General features: G+C 36.9%; 1 protein-coding gene across 1 annotated transcript in view; it reads left to right on the top strand.

The window, feature by feature from the left end:
- Positions 1-16,150, top strand: part of LOC124158925 (G-protein coupled receptor Mth2-like) — a 105,847-nt gene that overhangs the window by 75,499 nt on the left and 14,198 nt on the right. The window contains exon 3 of the mRNA XM_046534349.1: positions 8,704-8,888. Within this exon, the coding sequence (XP_046390305.1) occupies positions 8,704-8,888 (185 nt within the window). The remainder of the gene's footprint in view (positions 1-8,703; positions 8,889-16,150) is intronic.

The following is a 16,150-nucleotide window of genomic DNA, read 5'->3' on the forward strand; positions in this document are numbered from 1 at the left end:
GATTCTATTATGTCTAATGAACTCCGCGATGTTTAGAATTGGCGACGACTCATGAAATGCGCAGCTGGCCCACGTTTGGAGGAAGAGTTGGAAAAAATAACACTACGTACTTCTTTTCTTTGATATCCACGCGGTACAAATCTGACTGGTAAAACGTTTTAGCAATTGCTAACATAGGCATAGTGCCAATTGGATATATATATTTCCACGTAATTTTTATGACGCATGACACGTATCTAGTGGATAAGAGAAAGCATAAGACTCAATCGTCGAGTAGAAATGTATGTTTTGTCGTAATACCACCATCTGCTTCTAAGTTATACGCGGGACGGAGTGGGATATGAGGATTTATTTTTACAAGATAATTAAGTTATCTTGTAAGAGATCGCATGTAGTTGACTTTGAGAAGACATGTTCCATTACTTTAATTTGCGTAAAAAATATAAATATTGCCCGTTCATGAGGTATCAATTTCCTTAGCTTTTAGTATGAGGGTCTACGCCCATCGGCAGCTATTGAGACATGTATTTTTCGAACGAACTCTGCCTTCTGTGTTCTATTTTACACCGGAAAAGATATCAATTCATTCTTTCTATTGTTACGCCATAATAGTCGTTCTAAAGAGGGAGTATTTAATGCGTTTGTTATAAAGCTGTTCGAAAACTTCTTCACTCTTGTGCCTCAAATTTAGGCATGCTGGAAGTAAAGTGTAGCGAGATTAAAATGAAAAAATCTCTCATTTTGCCTGAAACTCTACAAACACTCTTTAAACCGAGACTTATTTTTCTATTGCTGAGCCACGAACATTTCTTACTTTTGTTTCGAGCGCTTGCGGTCAAGCTATTATTGAAAGAAAGTATGGTTATTTCTCAGCCATGAGATTATAACAATATTTGGAATTTGACTGAGCTCTAATTAAATTATTATTAACCGTTTCTGAGGTACGTACCGTAAACAGATCAGTAGCATGCTCATTCACGCTGCACAAAGGTTTCTGTTTATCTCGCGGAATGTTTGGACATATTCGCAGAACATATAATCCTTCATCGTGCATGTATAAGGAAAATGATAAAAATTAAATACTCATAAAAACATCGGTTTGCGATCCAAATTATGAATATGGAAATTAGGCAGTCAAACAAAGCAGGGCTTTCGAAAGCAACTCTTATTTTTTTAAATCATTAAACCCTTCGTTTCCCGAAAGAATGTCTCATTCATCTTTTTTTAATCGACCTACCAACTTTATATACATTCATATTAAGACTAGGTGATAATAATAAAAAAATAATGCACCTATTTCTTCAGGCGCAATACTCTCCAAGTCATCAAATTTAAAATGTTCAATTGACTTTTAAAATACACACACAGAGAATTAAATGCAGCCTGAATTTAAAAAAAATATTAAACCTGCTATGAAATTCATAACAGTCCTAAGCAGTATAACTCAAAAGTAGTAATCGAGCTTTTTTATAAATCTATTTTTTGTTTGTCATCTTTCACGGGTCATACCTTGCAACTAAATTTTAACCCACTTTCCGATTAGCTATCAAGCTGAAAATCACAAGAAGACCAAGATTATGAGGTTTTTTAAAGCATCACGAGCGAGGAATGTGAAATTTAAGGTAAAGGTGGGTGGTGAAAAACTTGAGCAGGTTGAGCAGTTCAATTATTTAAGAAGTACGTTAGAGGAAAACCGATACAGTAGTAAGGACATCGGGAAGAGAATTGCATTAGCATGGGAGGCGTGCATGAACAGGAAAGAGCTTCTGAGAGGTTCGCCATGTCAGAATTTAAAGAAAAAGTTAGTGAAGAGTTTGATCTGGAGTGTAGCGCTCTACGGTGTAGAAACGTGTACACATAGGAAGGAGGACGAGAAAAGACTGAAGGCATTCGAGATGTGGGTGTGGCGAAGAATGGAGAAGGTGAAGTGAACAGAGAGGAGGAGGAACGACGAGGTGCTGGACATGGTGAGTGAGGTGAGGCAGCTTTTAGATGAGATAAGGAGGAGACAGAAGGTATGGATGTAGCGAGTACTTAGCGGGGAGGGAATGTTGAAAATGGTGTTAGAGGGTGGAATGTTAGGGAAATGAGGGAGGGGAAGGAAAGGAATAGGATTTTTGGATAGAATGAAAGGGAGTAGGCCTTATTGTGAATTGAAGAGGGAAGAGGTTGATGGGGAGGGAGGATCCCATGATTCTTCTCAAGTACTCCATGGAAACCTACCTTTATCCGTAGAATACTATGATAATAATCAAGCAGAAATTTTTAGGGTAACTCAGAATCAGATGACCAAGCAATATTTTAACATATTTATTATGATTTTAACTATACCTCTATTGTTATTAAGAATTTAAAATTTCATGCGGAGATTAGTTCAAAAACAGACCACCAAAATCCGATTGCAGCGCTGCGATCTTTTGAAGGACCGAGAATGATAGACAGCCATAACAAAGAATTTGTTTACATCAAATTTGATTAATTGAACTTCATAAAAAAATTAATTGAACAAAATTTACTTTTATTCTTTTTAGGTCGCGATAAAAATGTTTTTATAAAGACATATTTTTGTATTATTATCATCACAAATCATCATTACCAAAATTGGCAAAATATTCCCAAAACTATGGATTTTCGATAACTGCTAGAAGCTGAAGAACAGTTCACAGCAGAATTTGAGTCTTTCACTTTTCTGAGCGTCGGAGGGAGAGTGAAGGCAACTTCCGGTCAAGAGTCATTTACATTTGGATCCAGTGGGCGTATAAACGCTACCAACACTGAAAGTTTCGTGAAGTCGGCACGCGATCCTAGCCTCATTGTTTTCAATCATTCGACGCGTGAGGTCTATTAAAGTGCTTCATTTCCCGAAACCCAACAACCCGTCCGTGACGTGTACTCATTAGTATGGCGACTGCGCGATCGAAAAATTTCCACGGTTTAGAAAAAAAATTTGATGCTTTCCCGGCGGAGAATGAGGGTAAACTTTTCTCGTGATAAAATAATATAAAATGGCATTCAACAACCCTAAGGATGAGCCTCGAGTCGGAGCTCGAATTGTAGGCTAAAATGAATAATTTAACCCGGTGGAAATACCGAGAGTTTTTCCGCGTTATTTGTTTGAAAAAAAATTGACGACATCATACAAGATTTAACATTAAAACTGGTTTGCTAAGAATATGGATAATTCAATCCTTTCATGACTGAGATAATACTTTCTCCAGCTACGAGAAGTGCTTTCGTAGAGAGTCAACCATTGCCATTTTCATTCACCGGCAGTGAATAGCTTCAATTGCAGCATTTGCTAACAACGGAGAAAGCATTTCTGGGGCATGCCGATATTTTATTTTTATCATGTTTTAAATGGACAGATGAATATTATACAGGCGTTAGTTTTTTTTTTAATTGCGCTTATTTGTACAATAAGGGTAATAATATTTTTCTCTTACTTAGGCAATTGCCGCCAAGAAGCCGCTTAAGAAAGCGGATTGTAGAGTGACATTTTCTTAAGTTGTTGGACGGAAGCTGAATATTGTTTATAAATAATAATTTAATACTTTGCGCCTATTTGTGTTAAAAAATATAACTTTTACACGACATAGTATGCAGACTATTCAGTGTACATGAACTTTTCAATTAGCTCTTGTCCCCGCGAATTATGTCGGATATAGCTCCATTTTTTCTCAACTGAAGAACAACGAAATTAGATATAAAATTTCTTTGCTAATAAGCCAGAGAAATGGTATGGTTGGGTGCCTTAGATACAACTTTTTCATTATTGTCATTTATTTACATTACATTTCTTTACGAACAGAGCATTTTTTTCCTGTTTTTTGAGTAATTTCCTGAAAAGTTAGCAATGAAAGCGTGCATCAGAAATTGATGATTGAGGATGATTAATATAAATATTAATGCTTTGAAAATTTCACTCAGCTTTTAATTTGCTAAACCCCCACCCCGTTTCGACACTCACGAGTCAATCTCGAAGGGAAATCCCTAGGTACGGGGGAATTGGGGAAAATATATTTCTTTAACCATGAATTCGATGTTCCACGGAGCTAGCTCTTTAACTAATGAATATCACACGAAATAGACCCTTATTCCTGAGCAAAGCCTCTGGGTCACATTGGAATATTTTTCATTCGTTATTTTCCCCTTTTAATTTTCTCACAGGAATTAGTATAGTGGATTTCTGAACGGCGTGTTTCACTTTGCAAGGCAGGCTTGGTGTACTTGTTCCGACTCTTCTTTTATCCCTTACTCGCACTCGAGGGTAAGTTTACTGAGTTGTCGGACGTAAAATTTGATGTACCGATGGCATTCTTGCCATTAGCGCGAATGAGTATCATAAACAGGGGTATTTTATGACTTTTTATCTCTTTATCTCCCTATGCACACATGACCTTATGTTCTCCACGTGTGTCAACTCTTTCATTACGTCCATATATTTCACCGAACGCCGAATCAATGCCCAAATTGCCCCACCCTTTCTCCTATCCGCCTTCCTGCTCTCGTGGGTACCTATATTCACGGCGTCAAGCGAGTGGGCTCGGGTCCACTTCATTAAATGACCTCATGCTTAAATATTAGACCAAGTTCTCTCCCCAAGAGCGCTGCCTTTTTTTACGAAAAAGGCTTGTTTTTAGGTAACTGACCTAATTTTTTATCTTTGAGTTCGCACCCTTTCACTTGGAACGTGCAAATAAAGAGGTTATTAGACCTCTATATTCATGTAACAGAGTAACAATTTTATTCGTAAGTGTTTCAAAATTGTTCTTTCTCGCTAAAGATAGTCAATTTTCATTTAAAAATCTTTTTAATTTATTGGGATAAACGTCAATATTATTATATTCGGTAATAAAAACTTATACCACCATTTAGGTAATTGAGGCAATCATACACTGCTCTTGTCGTGAATTTTTCAAGGGCTTGTTAACATTTTCTAGGTGACCGGTATAGAAACTCTCTACTCCACAATTCATTATTTCATTGGATACAAGAATTTAAACCCATCAATAATTTCTCTGCCCAATCAAACGTATAAAATAATTTTCAAGTACGTGAATGTCATTGAACAATAGCTTGAATTATTTTTGAGCTTGTAAATATTTGCGTTCCTTACATACCTTCTTCTGGCAGAGTCCGCGCATTTGAATTTTGAGTGATGCGACGATGATCACTGATGCAAAATTACGTCATACGTCTCCTTTGACTGAGGTCATGCAAAGTTCCAAGTTTACATTCCGATACCTTAAAATAAAAAAGAAACAATAGTTAAACTTGAAACGATTTTCGGGCACTGCTGCACGAGGGAAAGAAAATGAGATACGCCTCGGTGCTTAAATTGTCTAAAAAAATGTTTTTCTCGTTGTTTGATCTCTTTAAATTTACCTCACTTGGCTAAATTGTAACAATCTAAATGCTACTTAATTGCCCAGAATTTTCATGTGCAATAAGTCAGCGGCTGTGACCTTAACATGGGACAGGCAGATTTTATATGAACCAATTCCTCAATAATACAAGAAATACATTTATGAAATGGTACCAGTCTAATGCTGATGTCTATAATGTTCTGCAATAGAAGTCGATTTGCGTTACATTTTCTCAGACCCCTCCCAATCGTAGCAAGATGAAAAATATTTGAACATTATGCATTTTAATAAACATATACATAATTTGTAACCAAACTCACGTGTGTATTCCAATTTTAATATTTGTAATTAGAAACGTAGGTTATTATTTACTTTTAATGGCTGAAGTCAATTGTTAAATTAATAGCATACAGATATGAATTAATGTCTAGGATGTTATAAGCCTCATTACCCTAATAATAAATGGAAATGATTCATTTGCCTATTTCGCGGAAGGGTAATCATGGAGACGTTACGCTTCTCGTGTCGTTTGTCCATTTCTTTTGCCTAGCTTTCCTTCCGGTGTTGACTTGCATGTCACCCCGAACTCTTCACGCCTAGGAGTTTTGCTTTCTTCTGTGTCACAGGGTCCTCCAGAGGATGTTTGCTTTTCATTGTTTACCCCCGTGAAAGAGAATCGTGACTCGACCGTACAGGGAGCACAGGTGGTTTGGATGGGTGGAGGATGGAGCTTGTCGGCGCATTTGACTCTCTCGTTGGAGGCGGCTCCAGTACGCGGTCACAAAGGCAATTTATTTTGACTTCCTCCTTTATGGCTACCGCCTCTTGGACTGTTTATCTCTCGGCATAATATTTAGGTCCAAGGGCGATGTTATGCCGCCTCTGATGGCATTTCTCCTCCCGCGGAGAACTTTGTTGGAGTAAAATAACTCGAATGCCTCAATAAGATTATTAGTTAAATGAGACATTGTAATATGATTGGGTTTATTCGAACACGGCGCGTTTTGTTATTAAAACAACATTACCAAGTGCAGTTTTGTAACAACAAAATGCGTCGTGTTCGAATAATTCTATTGGAAATATTGTATTTTCTCATTCAACTTTTATTAAGAACTTCCACCAAATAGTGCCGCAAATCATATATGATATGAATATGGTAAAGTAGTGTCGCAACTATGGGGGAGATGAGGAGGATATATCCCCCCCCAAAAGCCTCAGATAAACAAAAAAAATATTTAAAGATATAGTCTAGTTCTGACTCATAATAACTGTATCTGCTATCATTTAAATTGTAAGTGACTAAATGATGTAAAATGTATTTCGGGCATGTCATTTTTCAAAAATTTTCCCGGTTATTATTGTTATGTCAAGTGTAGCCAGGGGGGTCGCCACCTCAGGCTAACCCATCCCCCCCCCCACCCCCAAGAGCATATTCCAAGTTACGCCACTGTGGTAAAGTGTCATGTTATGATTCCATATCATCCCCGTATTTTAAATAATCGAATGAAGTCGATTTTTCGTTCCCCTTTCAAAAATATATGTGATTTTTATCTCATCTGCATAGGCGGATTGTGTTTATAATTGCATTCATCTTTGTGCATATATTCACCCTGATGATAATGTACCACCCTCAAATCAACATGAGAAAACACTATGCTGTATCGGTATCGAAACATACGTTACTTTTCACAAAGCCAACGTCACCAAATTAAGAATCCGAAATGAAATTCCCTAACATTTCTGGGTCGTGGAACCCAAGGAAGAACTTAATGGGGATAGCGGTATTCGAAGTGGATTTTTTTCTATCATTGCAACATTTCACGACCGGCAATTGCTATTCGTTTATAATTTCTGCCATACCTATAAACGTATCAACTGTCTATTTTGCCATGACTAACCGGGTGATCTTTCTTAAGTCTGAAGGTCGTAATTGGTAGCCGCCGGTTTTATTTCATTTCATTTAATATCAAGTTGAATTTGCTGGTGCGCAGCCATCAGTGTTGTTAGTGCTTTAAATGATAAAAAAAATCTCAGCCTGTTTTGGAGCTGTGGACAAAAATAAACCTTCCAGTGAATTTTCATCAACTCTTATGATTTTTATCATTTTTTAAACTTAATGCCATAACCAAGAATAATTTATTTCAACAATAAATAAAAATTTTCGTGCATTATTCCCCCCTTAGAATTTATGGGTGCGAATTCAAGCATATTTTTATAAACACCTTTTTAAGATTTAAACCAATGATTCATTGTTTCGCAATATTATTACAATTTTATTCAACTGCCACTTATCGTATCTATGAAATCAACGTCTACAAGGACAGCATGGATAGATGTGAACTAGAATCAAATTGATATGACATTATTATAAGTATATGCATGCAATATGGACGCTTTTCTGCTATTAACCTACGGACTTTTGTTGGTTAGGCAGGCAGAATTTCTGGAAGAAGAATAACTCCCTACAGCGTAACTATATCATTCGGGGCACCCAATTAAAGGCAGTTGAATCCGTGAAATATCTAGGGGTTAGACTCAATAATGATCTATCGTGGAATACCGGTCAAGCTAATCGTAAAATGTGTTTTGTTAAAAGAATATTAGGAAAGTGCGACGACAAAGTGAGAGAAATTAGCTACTTTTCCCTCGTTAGACCACATTTGGAATACGCTACCAGTGTTTGGGACCCTCATGAAAAAGGCTTAATAACAGAGTTAGAACGCGTGCAAAGAAGAGCTGCCAGGTATGTGAAAGGTCGTTACGATAGTCTTGTTAGTGTAACTGACCTCTTACATAAACTCGGATGGGAATCTCTGTCGGACCGTAGATTGAAAAATAGACTAAACCTTTTAGATAAATTCAAGAGCAGTGTCTTTTCTGACGAAGTTAACCATATCTTGCGGACGCCAACGTACTACGGAAGATCAGATCATATAAATAAAATAAGAGAGATAGATTGCAGAACAGACAGATTCCGAATGTCATTTTTTCCACGATCAATAAGAGATTATAACGGCAGCAATAGAACTCGTAAATAGATTGCATGACTTGTAGTGTTGCCTACTAACCTATGTTAAACTTAATGCATGTTTCTTAATTTCTATTCAATATTCTATTTCTAACAGCATATAGTAGCATAGTTTGTTATTATACGGGACGTTTTTTGGACGGTGTGGTGTGCATGTGGGAGTCCAAATGCATGCTGGTGATTGATCACCCCCTGCCAAACACCCTAGAGGTGGCTCGCAGGGTATTATGTAGATGTAGATGTACTCTCGAAAAGCTTGAGATGTGAAGTGTTCGTATAAAAATGATTGATTTTTCGTGTTCATTCCAGTGGCCTCCGACCCTTGAGAGGATCCCTCCGTGAGAGGGAGAGAAAGAAGTTCTTCATCTACTCGCTGTACGCTTGGGGCTGTCCACTGATCATCCTCATCGTTTGCATCGTCATGGACTTCGCTCCAGGCATCCCAGACACGTACCTCAGGCCCCGCTTCGGGGAGAAGAAGTGCTGGTTTTCCGGTAAGCTATCCCTTCCGTTGGCAGAGTGGTCATTTTAAACCGTATAATGATTTTAATCTAAATCCTTTTCTGCGTGTCCCTCGAAAGTAAGGAGTTATTATATTTTTATATTAATATATTTTCAGAAGATGACGTTGACCGTCTAGAATAAAACACGATATTGGCAAACTTTGCGGTATCCCATCACAAACTTTATTACGCGAGGAAACTTTTACTAAACCACATAAATAAAAGCTATAACACGACCCGGGTTTCAACGTCTTAGCGTCATCATCAGGTGGTCGAACCTCCTCGAAATTAAGTACCACTTGATGATGACGCTAAGACTTTGAAACCCGGGTCGTGTTCTAGTTTTTATTTATGTGGTTTAGTAAACGTTTCATCACGTAATAAAGTTTGTTGGCCGTCTAGCCATGATCGTGGTTTAATGAAAAAAATCTGTGGAAAACCAAGTTTAATTATTCGTTCAAAATAAACATTTTCAGTTTATTTAACTGGACTAGATGCAGACATAAAATTGTATTAATATTTTTTCATCATTTTTTATACACTTTATGAATATTCTCTATTCTAAATTTATTGAAGTGCAGTGATTATTGAGTGATTTCGTACTACATCGTTCAATCTCTAACAATCTCTGAAATTTGTAACTCACGCGACGATCTGACAGCAGTTCTCATTCAAGTTAACAATGAGTGTGACACTCACTCTTTGGCTAATTATACTATATCAGCATCCTTCAGCAGATCTCTTTGATCTTACTTGCCAGAACGTAACTTCATTGTGTAAGCCAACGCCATAATTGAAGCATTCTTTCAAATAACTAATCTAATGATACCGTAACTACTTTTGAAATATGTTATAATTGCAAGTACTTTGTCGATACTCCAGTAATTATAGGCTGCGTACTCCAAATGAGATAATCTTAGGTGGTGTTGAGAAGGAAATTGGTAGTTTTATAACGCTGAAAACGATATGTATAGTTTTTTTTACGTGACCACAACGTTTGGTGCCCTTCGTATCTTTAGAGGGTGATGACGTGTCTTCCTAAAAGCACTTTATCACAATTGGGCAAATAGCGAATCGTTCAAAGTGCCTGCGCAACCTGGAGTGACCTTGTTCGGCTTGAAACGCAACGAGGGAAAGTAAGTGCTAGTGAGAGTAGTAAATACATTGGCGTCGTCGTAAAAGGAGCCAACGACTCATTCCAGGCAATGTGCGTTTTGAGCACTCGGGCGTCTTGTTTACTTCCGGCCGATCACGTATCGTTGGCCGACTGGGTCATCAGTGCTATCAGCGCCCTTTCTCGGCGTTGACTCACTCTCCCCCAGGTGTGCCTCTGCTGATAACAGTTCCTTCTCGGACTCTGCTAGTTATTTCCTATTCAGCCTATTGAGTCGTCAAGGCGATGAGAGCGAGGGTGGGGAGTAAAAGTTGTGACCTTAATACGTCATGACCATGAAAAAATAAATATGCAAACCTAAGCTACAGAGAGAGAGAGAGAGAGAGACAGTCATGGAAGGTGGTGCAATTTCTCTCGACAGATTTTGCCGCACCTAATGTATTTGACTTCGTTGCACAAGAACTTAGACCCATCATATTACCATAATTCCGAGAGCATTCAATATTTTTATTCTAGGGTAAGTCTTTTTAAGGTAAAAACTGAAATCGACACGCACAGTAAAAATAAAGGCGCACATTATTTCAAGCTTCAATTATGGATCTGGCATGCACATGATAGTCGACGTTAACTTTCAGCAGTCTTCGGAACATATAAGATAAATACCCCTGGTCGCTAAATCTTCAATCATCTTCTTGCTTCTCTAGTTTCACATTCGCTTCCAATTTCGATTAAATTTCCGAAAGATTAATGAGAACACTCAGTGCAGAGCGAGGATTGAATTTTTGGGATGACTGGTGGGAAATATATCATTGTCTTTCAAACCTAAGACAAGTAGATGAAAAGTCAAGTGATATGAACAGCACTTATGGTGGGGTACGATCAATCATGGTGGTAAGGGGGACGAAACCTGCCTCAACACCCAATACCAGTCTTGTAAACAAAGGCGCGGTCATGGGAGTCGAGGACAGCATTCGTTAAATAAACACACTTATAAGAGCTGTAAAAATGAGTTGGGAGAAAACCGATCCTATTCATCAGCACTCTTGTTTTGGACAGATTCGACTTATCGAAGTGGACAATTGATTAGTTAATTTTTTTGTTCTAATCATTCTCCGCGGTGACCCTCGATATTAACGAAATTTCTCCTCTAATCCGCGACGTTGTTGATGTTTAAAATTATAACTGTTGGTCGTATCTTGTAATATTTTTTGTAACGTTTTTGATATTTGGAGACGTACTGTCGCGGGTATTGCCTTTAACGACACGACTTCGCGGACCTTTAAGAAAATTGACTCCTAGTATTGATAGGATCGTAATTTATCCAGACTCATGGCACCATTCTCAGTTTCAGTCTACGACTTTGTACAAAAATTGCATTGACTTATCGGTTCTTCAAAGTATACCATCGGTATTTTAATTATTATTTGGAAAAGGTATGGATGAAGTCTTATTAAAATATCCCATATCTTTCGCGTTTTTTATCTTGCAAAGTTTTCATATACTTACTTAAATGTTACATTTTTACCTATTCTGTGACGGGCCAGAATTTACCGTAATACACTGGTTGCGATAGATTTGATAGGCAGTGTTTTAACAAAGGCCGAATCCTACACGCTGCATCTACTTATAGTATTAAATTGTGTTTTTTTTTGTATATGTCCTCCTTTTCGCACAATATCTGAGGATTAAATTGCTTTCTATTACTCCTTTTCTTTTCGTGTGGTCTTTTATTGCTCGTTCCAACCACAGGCCCTAATCGATAGTACCTTATCCTCAGCGAATGTGTCAAGAACGTTCGTTATTACCTATCTACGTGGCATAATTTATTCTGCATAAACATTTTCCTTTATTAACTATCGTTCTAATAAACCATCTCCAATTTTAGCGGATTAAACGCATTAATCATCTGTCGACAATACAAATTTTCCTTTTTTATAACAAGTGTAATCCTACACGACGCTGCAAGTAACTACTCGCTCTATTTTTTCTTGAGAACGCATTTAGACTGGAAAACAATATATTAGTGAAAGGGAATGATATAGACTTCTTATAAGCAAATTATGTATAAAAAATTTCATAAATATAAAAAAGGTCCACAGTATTTTTTCCTAAAAACCTATATCACCCACTAGATTTTTCTCAGTTATATTTCTCAGTTATTAGACGAACTTCCTCAACTTCGCGCACTATTTCAAGGACCCCAAACTAAAACACAACTTTATGCTGTTTCGAAGGAATAAATGCTGCGGCCTCATTAAAGGCGTATTATTCAATTGAGGAGGTGAGAAGCCAATATAATTGTCAGAAGAAATACTCAAAAACTTGGTTGCCGAGGAATATGAGTGAGTCTCTCTTCCCTGCTGACATCGAGTGAAAAAACAAATGCACTACTAACCATCTTATTGATCTTGCCTGTTTTCTATCCCTAATTTCTGTACCTAACTCTCTCTAGAAAAAATAAATCACTTGTACCCCTTGGCTTCTCACCCATTCAATCATAATCGATGAAATGTGGCAGTATAAACGCTGTGGCGCGCCAGAACTTGACTCAAAGTGTTATCGAATGCGGTATCTTCGGATGGAGACTGCTAATAACTGATATGTTTATAATGACTATCTCTACCGCCTTTTAGATAGTGAGCAATGACATCTTTCACAAGTCCTGTCTGTACGATTCCTTGAAAGCCTTCCGTCACGTCAACTCTTTCTTAGTATCGATTACAGGCAAATGCAAACAATTTTAAATCAATCAGAGAAACGAATGAATCTTCTTTAGCTCTGTGATGGAGGTGAAAAATGCTCTGACTACAGCTCCACATCAAACTTCACATGCTACTTTCAAACCGTTAATATATGGTGGAAATGAATGATACGTATTAAAGCATTGTTGATTATATATTTATGTCGTATGCTTTAACAGAAAGATTCCCTGCAGGTGAAAATTTAAGGAATATTTTCGTCTTTTATTTGTCAATACACTTTTGCATGAGAATACTTCTGGGCATTAAACTTTATACTACAAAACTACGAAGCGTACGTGCATGCGAAAAGCTGTTATAGATGATTCTTCATTTCTTTCTTCATTCAAGCAGCATTTAATTATTTTGCCTAATTTATTTGACCTTCCCCTGCTCTTTGTTACGTTTTCAAGGACGCACAGTTAGTGCCGAAAGTAACTGTCTGTTATGTGCTTGTCCTGTTTGATTCATTCTTAAATTCTGATCATGAAATGTAGGGAAACAAGGAAAACGTGAACACAAAATTTGCAGATAAACTTTAACGTACTTCGGCGAGGGAAAATTCTTCTGGAAGTTTCCCCGCCCTCTAATAAAGCCGCTGATATCGTTTTATCGAAAGTTATCGCAAAAAAATATTGAATGCCTGAATTTTTAATACAAATATATCCCATTCTTGCATCATTTGAAAATTGAAAATTATATGCGGCAAGCGGTTGTGCACTGAAGATAGATCAATTTTATTTTGACTATCAAAGAAACATTGGACCTTTTCAGTGGGATTTTAACTCATTAGAAATGAATAATAAATTAAATTTCACTCAAAATCCTTTATTCCCCAGCAATTATTAAATTTGGCATGCTCAATTTTTCTCCAGCACTCATTAGTCATTAATAAGGGTTTTTTGCCATTAAAATCAATATTCATAGCATCAAATCAATTTCAAACCATATTTATGGACAATACCTATGTGCAATACGGAAATGATCATTTTTGTGTCCATCAGTCGAAAAAGTCCAATTCAAGGAGCATATATCAAAATTTTCATGAGAATGGCACATCTAACCTTCTCAGGCAAACCTCATTAAACTAATCGCAGCATCCATCGCTATAATTCGATAACGCTGCAAATATATTTCCACAGCCGCAGGAAAATTACGCAATATTTGGTATTCGCATCCATTATCCTACGAGGAGGGAATCTCAATTCAAAATATTTGACCACCTGCGTGTTTCTTTTGATGATCCCTACTGTGCGTCATCACGCACAACCGGTCCTGTAAAAAAAAGGAAGATAAGATGCCGGTGGAATCTTCCTCCACAGAGATCATGCCGCTGGGTCTATTTCCAGTGACGGTTTTTGGTCAGGGAATCCCAGGCAATCGTGGACGAATTGCGTCACAGCCAATTGAATGGCTACTGGTCCCCTGTTTCCTCATTTTTCGTGGCTGAGACATTGTCTTGTGGTATTAGTTGTGCTGCAATTTATGCTATAATAATATCAGAATATCCATAATTCCTAACGTGTAACAATGAAAATGGCATTTTTCTTGAAAAATTCCAAAACGTAATTTTCTTTTTATGCTTCGCCGATTGACGATAACAAAATTGGACAGCCATTGTACATTTTCTGGAAATTGTATTTTTATAGAAATTTTTTTTATAGAAGTGTTTGCGTTTTTCAACAATAATATTGTATATATAATTGTGGAAAAGGGCACTACCTTTCATTTCAATAAGTCGAACTTACAATATATAACGCCTGAATCAGATGAACTTGATAGTATTTTTATGTCATAATTTTTGCATGGGGTCTAATGACGATGCTAGTTAATGGGAATACATTAAAAAAATATATCTAAAATATTAATACATAGCCACATTACAATTCCTTTGTAACTACCATGTAGTCAATAATTTGGTCTGCCCTGTATCCGATCCGGGATATCCCAAAGACACGTTTTTATGCTACTGCCAACACCACCGAGCCACCTTCCTTCAATAGAATTTCAGACCGAGGTTTCTCCGAGGAAAACTTCAGTATTTCAAGCCCTCAATATGGCAAATGAGACGTTGGTTATGCTTACGGCTGAAACAATTGATATTTCTGCGGCAAATCTTATCCTAGGGGTAAATAACTTTTGACCACTTTGCGTGAATGCGAACAAAGTTACTTTTTGCATACAATATATTTAAAATATACAAGTCGCATTGACCAAAAACTAATATAATGTTCGCTTTGCCTTTAGCTACATGATGAAAATAAAGTAATGGCGCGTCTCCTGACAACTCTCTGAGTTATTAGCAAATAATACCATAATTAATGTAAAGTGGCATTAATTACATGACAATATTGCTATGGTTGGCTCAATGCTCAAAAGAATAAGATGGGAAGTATAATCATTGAATTTTCTACATCTGGATACCTTATTTTTACTTTTTTCAACCTAAATGGATAGTATTTATGATGGCAAAACTTTGTTAACAAAATTGGCGAAATTATATGCTTTCAGTTTTTATTCGCGACGTAACCTCCTTAATGTAAATATGTTCAAAATAACCCGTTAAAAACTATGTTTTCAGTCAACCCGTTGGCTGAGAAAACGTACAAAAATATCACCGTATTTTCTCTTGATTTATAAAGTATTCTGATACGATCAATGTTTAAATCTTGCAAAGCATCAAGCCGCCTTACGTAAACATGAAATGTGACCAAAAATAAACCTTAGTCAATAAATTTGAAAAAGGCAGTACGATGTTGCATAATTTTTATGATAAAACATCGAATGCTACTATGCAGATTTTTTTCCCCTTTTGAAATCTCTGTTTTTACCTGCCACACTGTTTACCTTACTCATTTTAACTGTTTGTTATTTCACTAACTTAATTTTTAAATTGTTTCGCATGAATTCCGAACTTGTAACTGAACACTCATTAACTCCAATCCAGAAATTCCTACTCACAGGGGCCACGCTAGATAATTCATCTACACATACGCGGTGCTTGCTTGGAGACTTCAACTCTCGTCTCCCTTGCTTTCACTCGCTGTCAAATAAATGTGACGGGGTGTTCTCCCGACACCTACCTAGTAAGATAACCGCATGATTATAAGCTTTTTCCTCTAATCTAATCCTCACACGCCAAGGCTCCACTAATTACCTGAGTTTCAAACACGAGTTCAACATAATGGTGTGAGTAAGTGTTTGGACTTCATTTGCTGATTTTTTTTGTAATATGGTTATTATTGAAATAGATAGAGGGAAATTGCAGCTTTGAAATATTTCGACAGAGTAAAATATATTTTAAATTTTTAATATAGTTTTAAAATTTATTTCGAACTTTCAATTCCGAATTTTCTTTGGCATTTCAATGTATGAGTAAAAAAAGGTATAGGAAAATATTT

This window comes from Ischnura elegans, chromosome 5, assembly GCF_921293095.1.
Source record: "Ischnura elegans chromosome 5, ioIscEleg1.1, whole genome shotgun sequence".
Classification (NCBI taxonomy): Eukaryota; Metazoa; Arthropoda; class Insecta; order Odonata; family Coenagrionidae; genus Ischnura; species Ischnura elegans.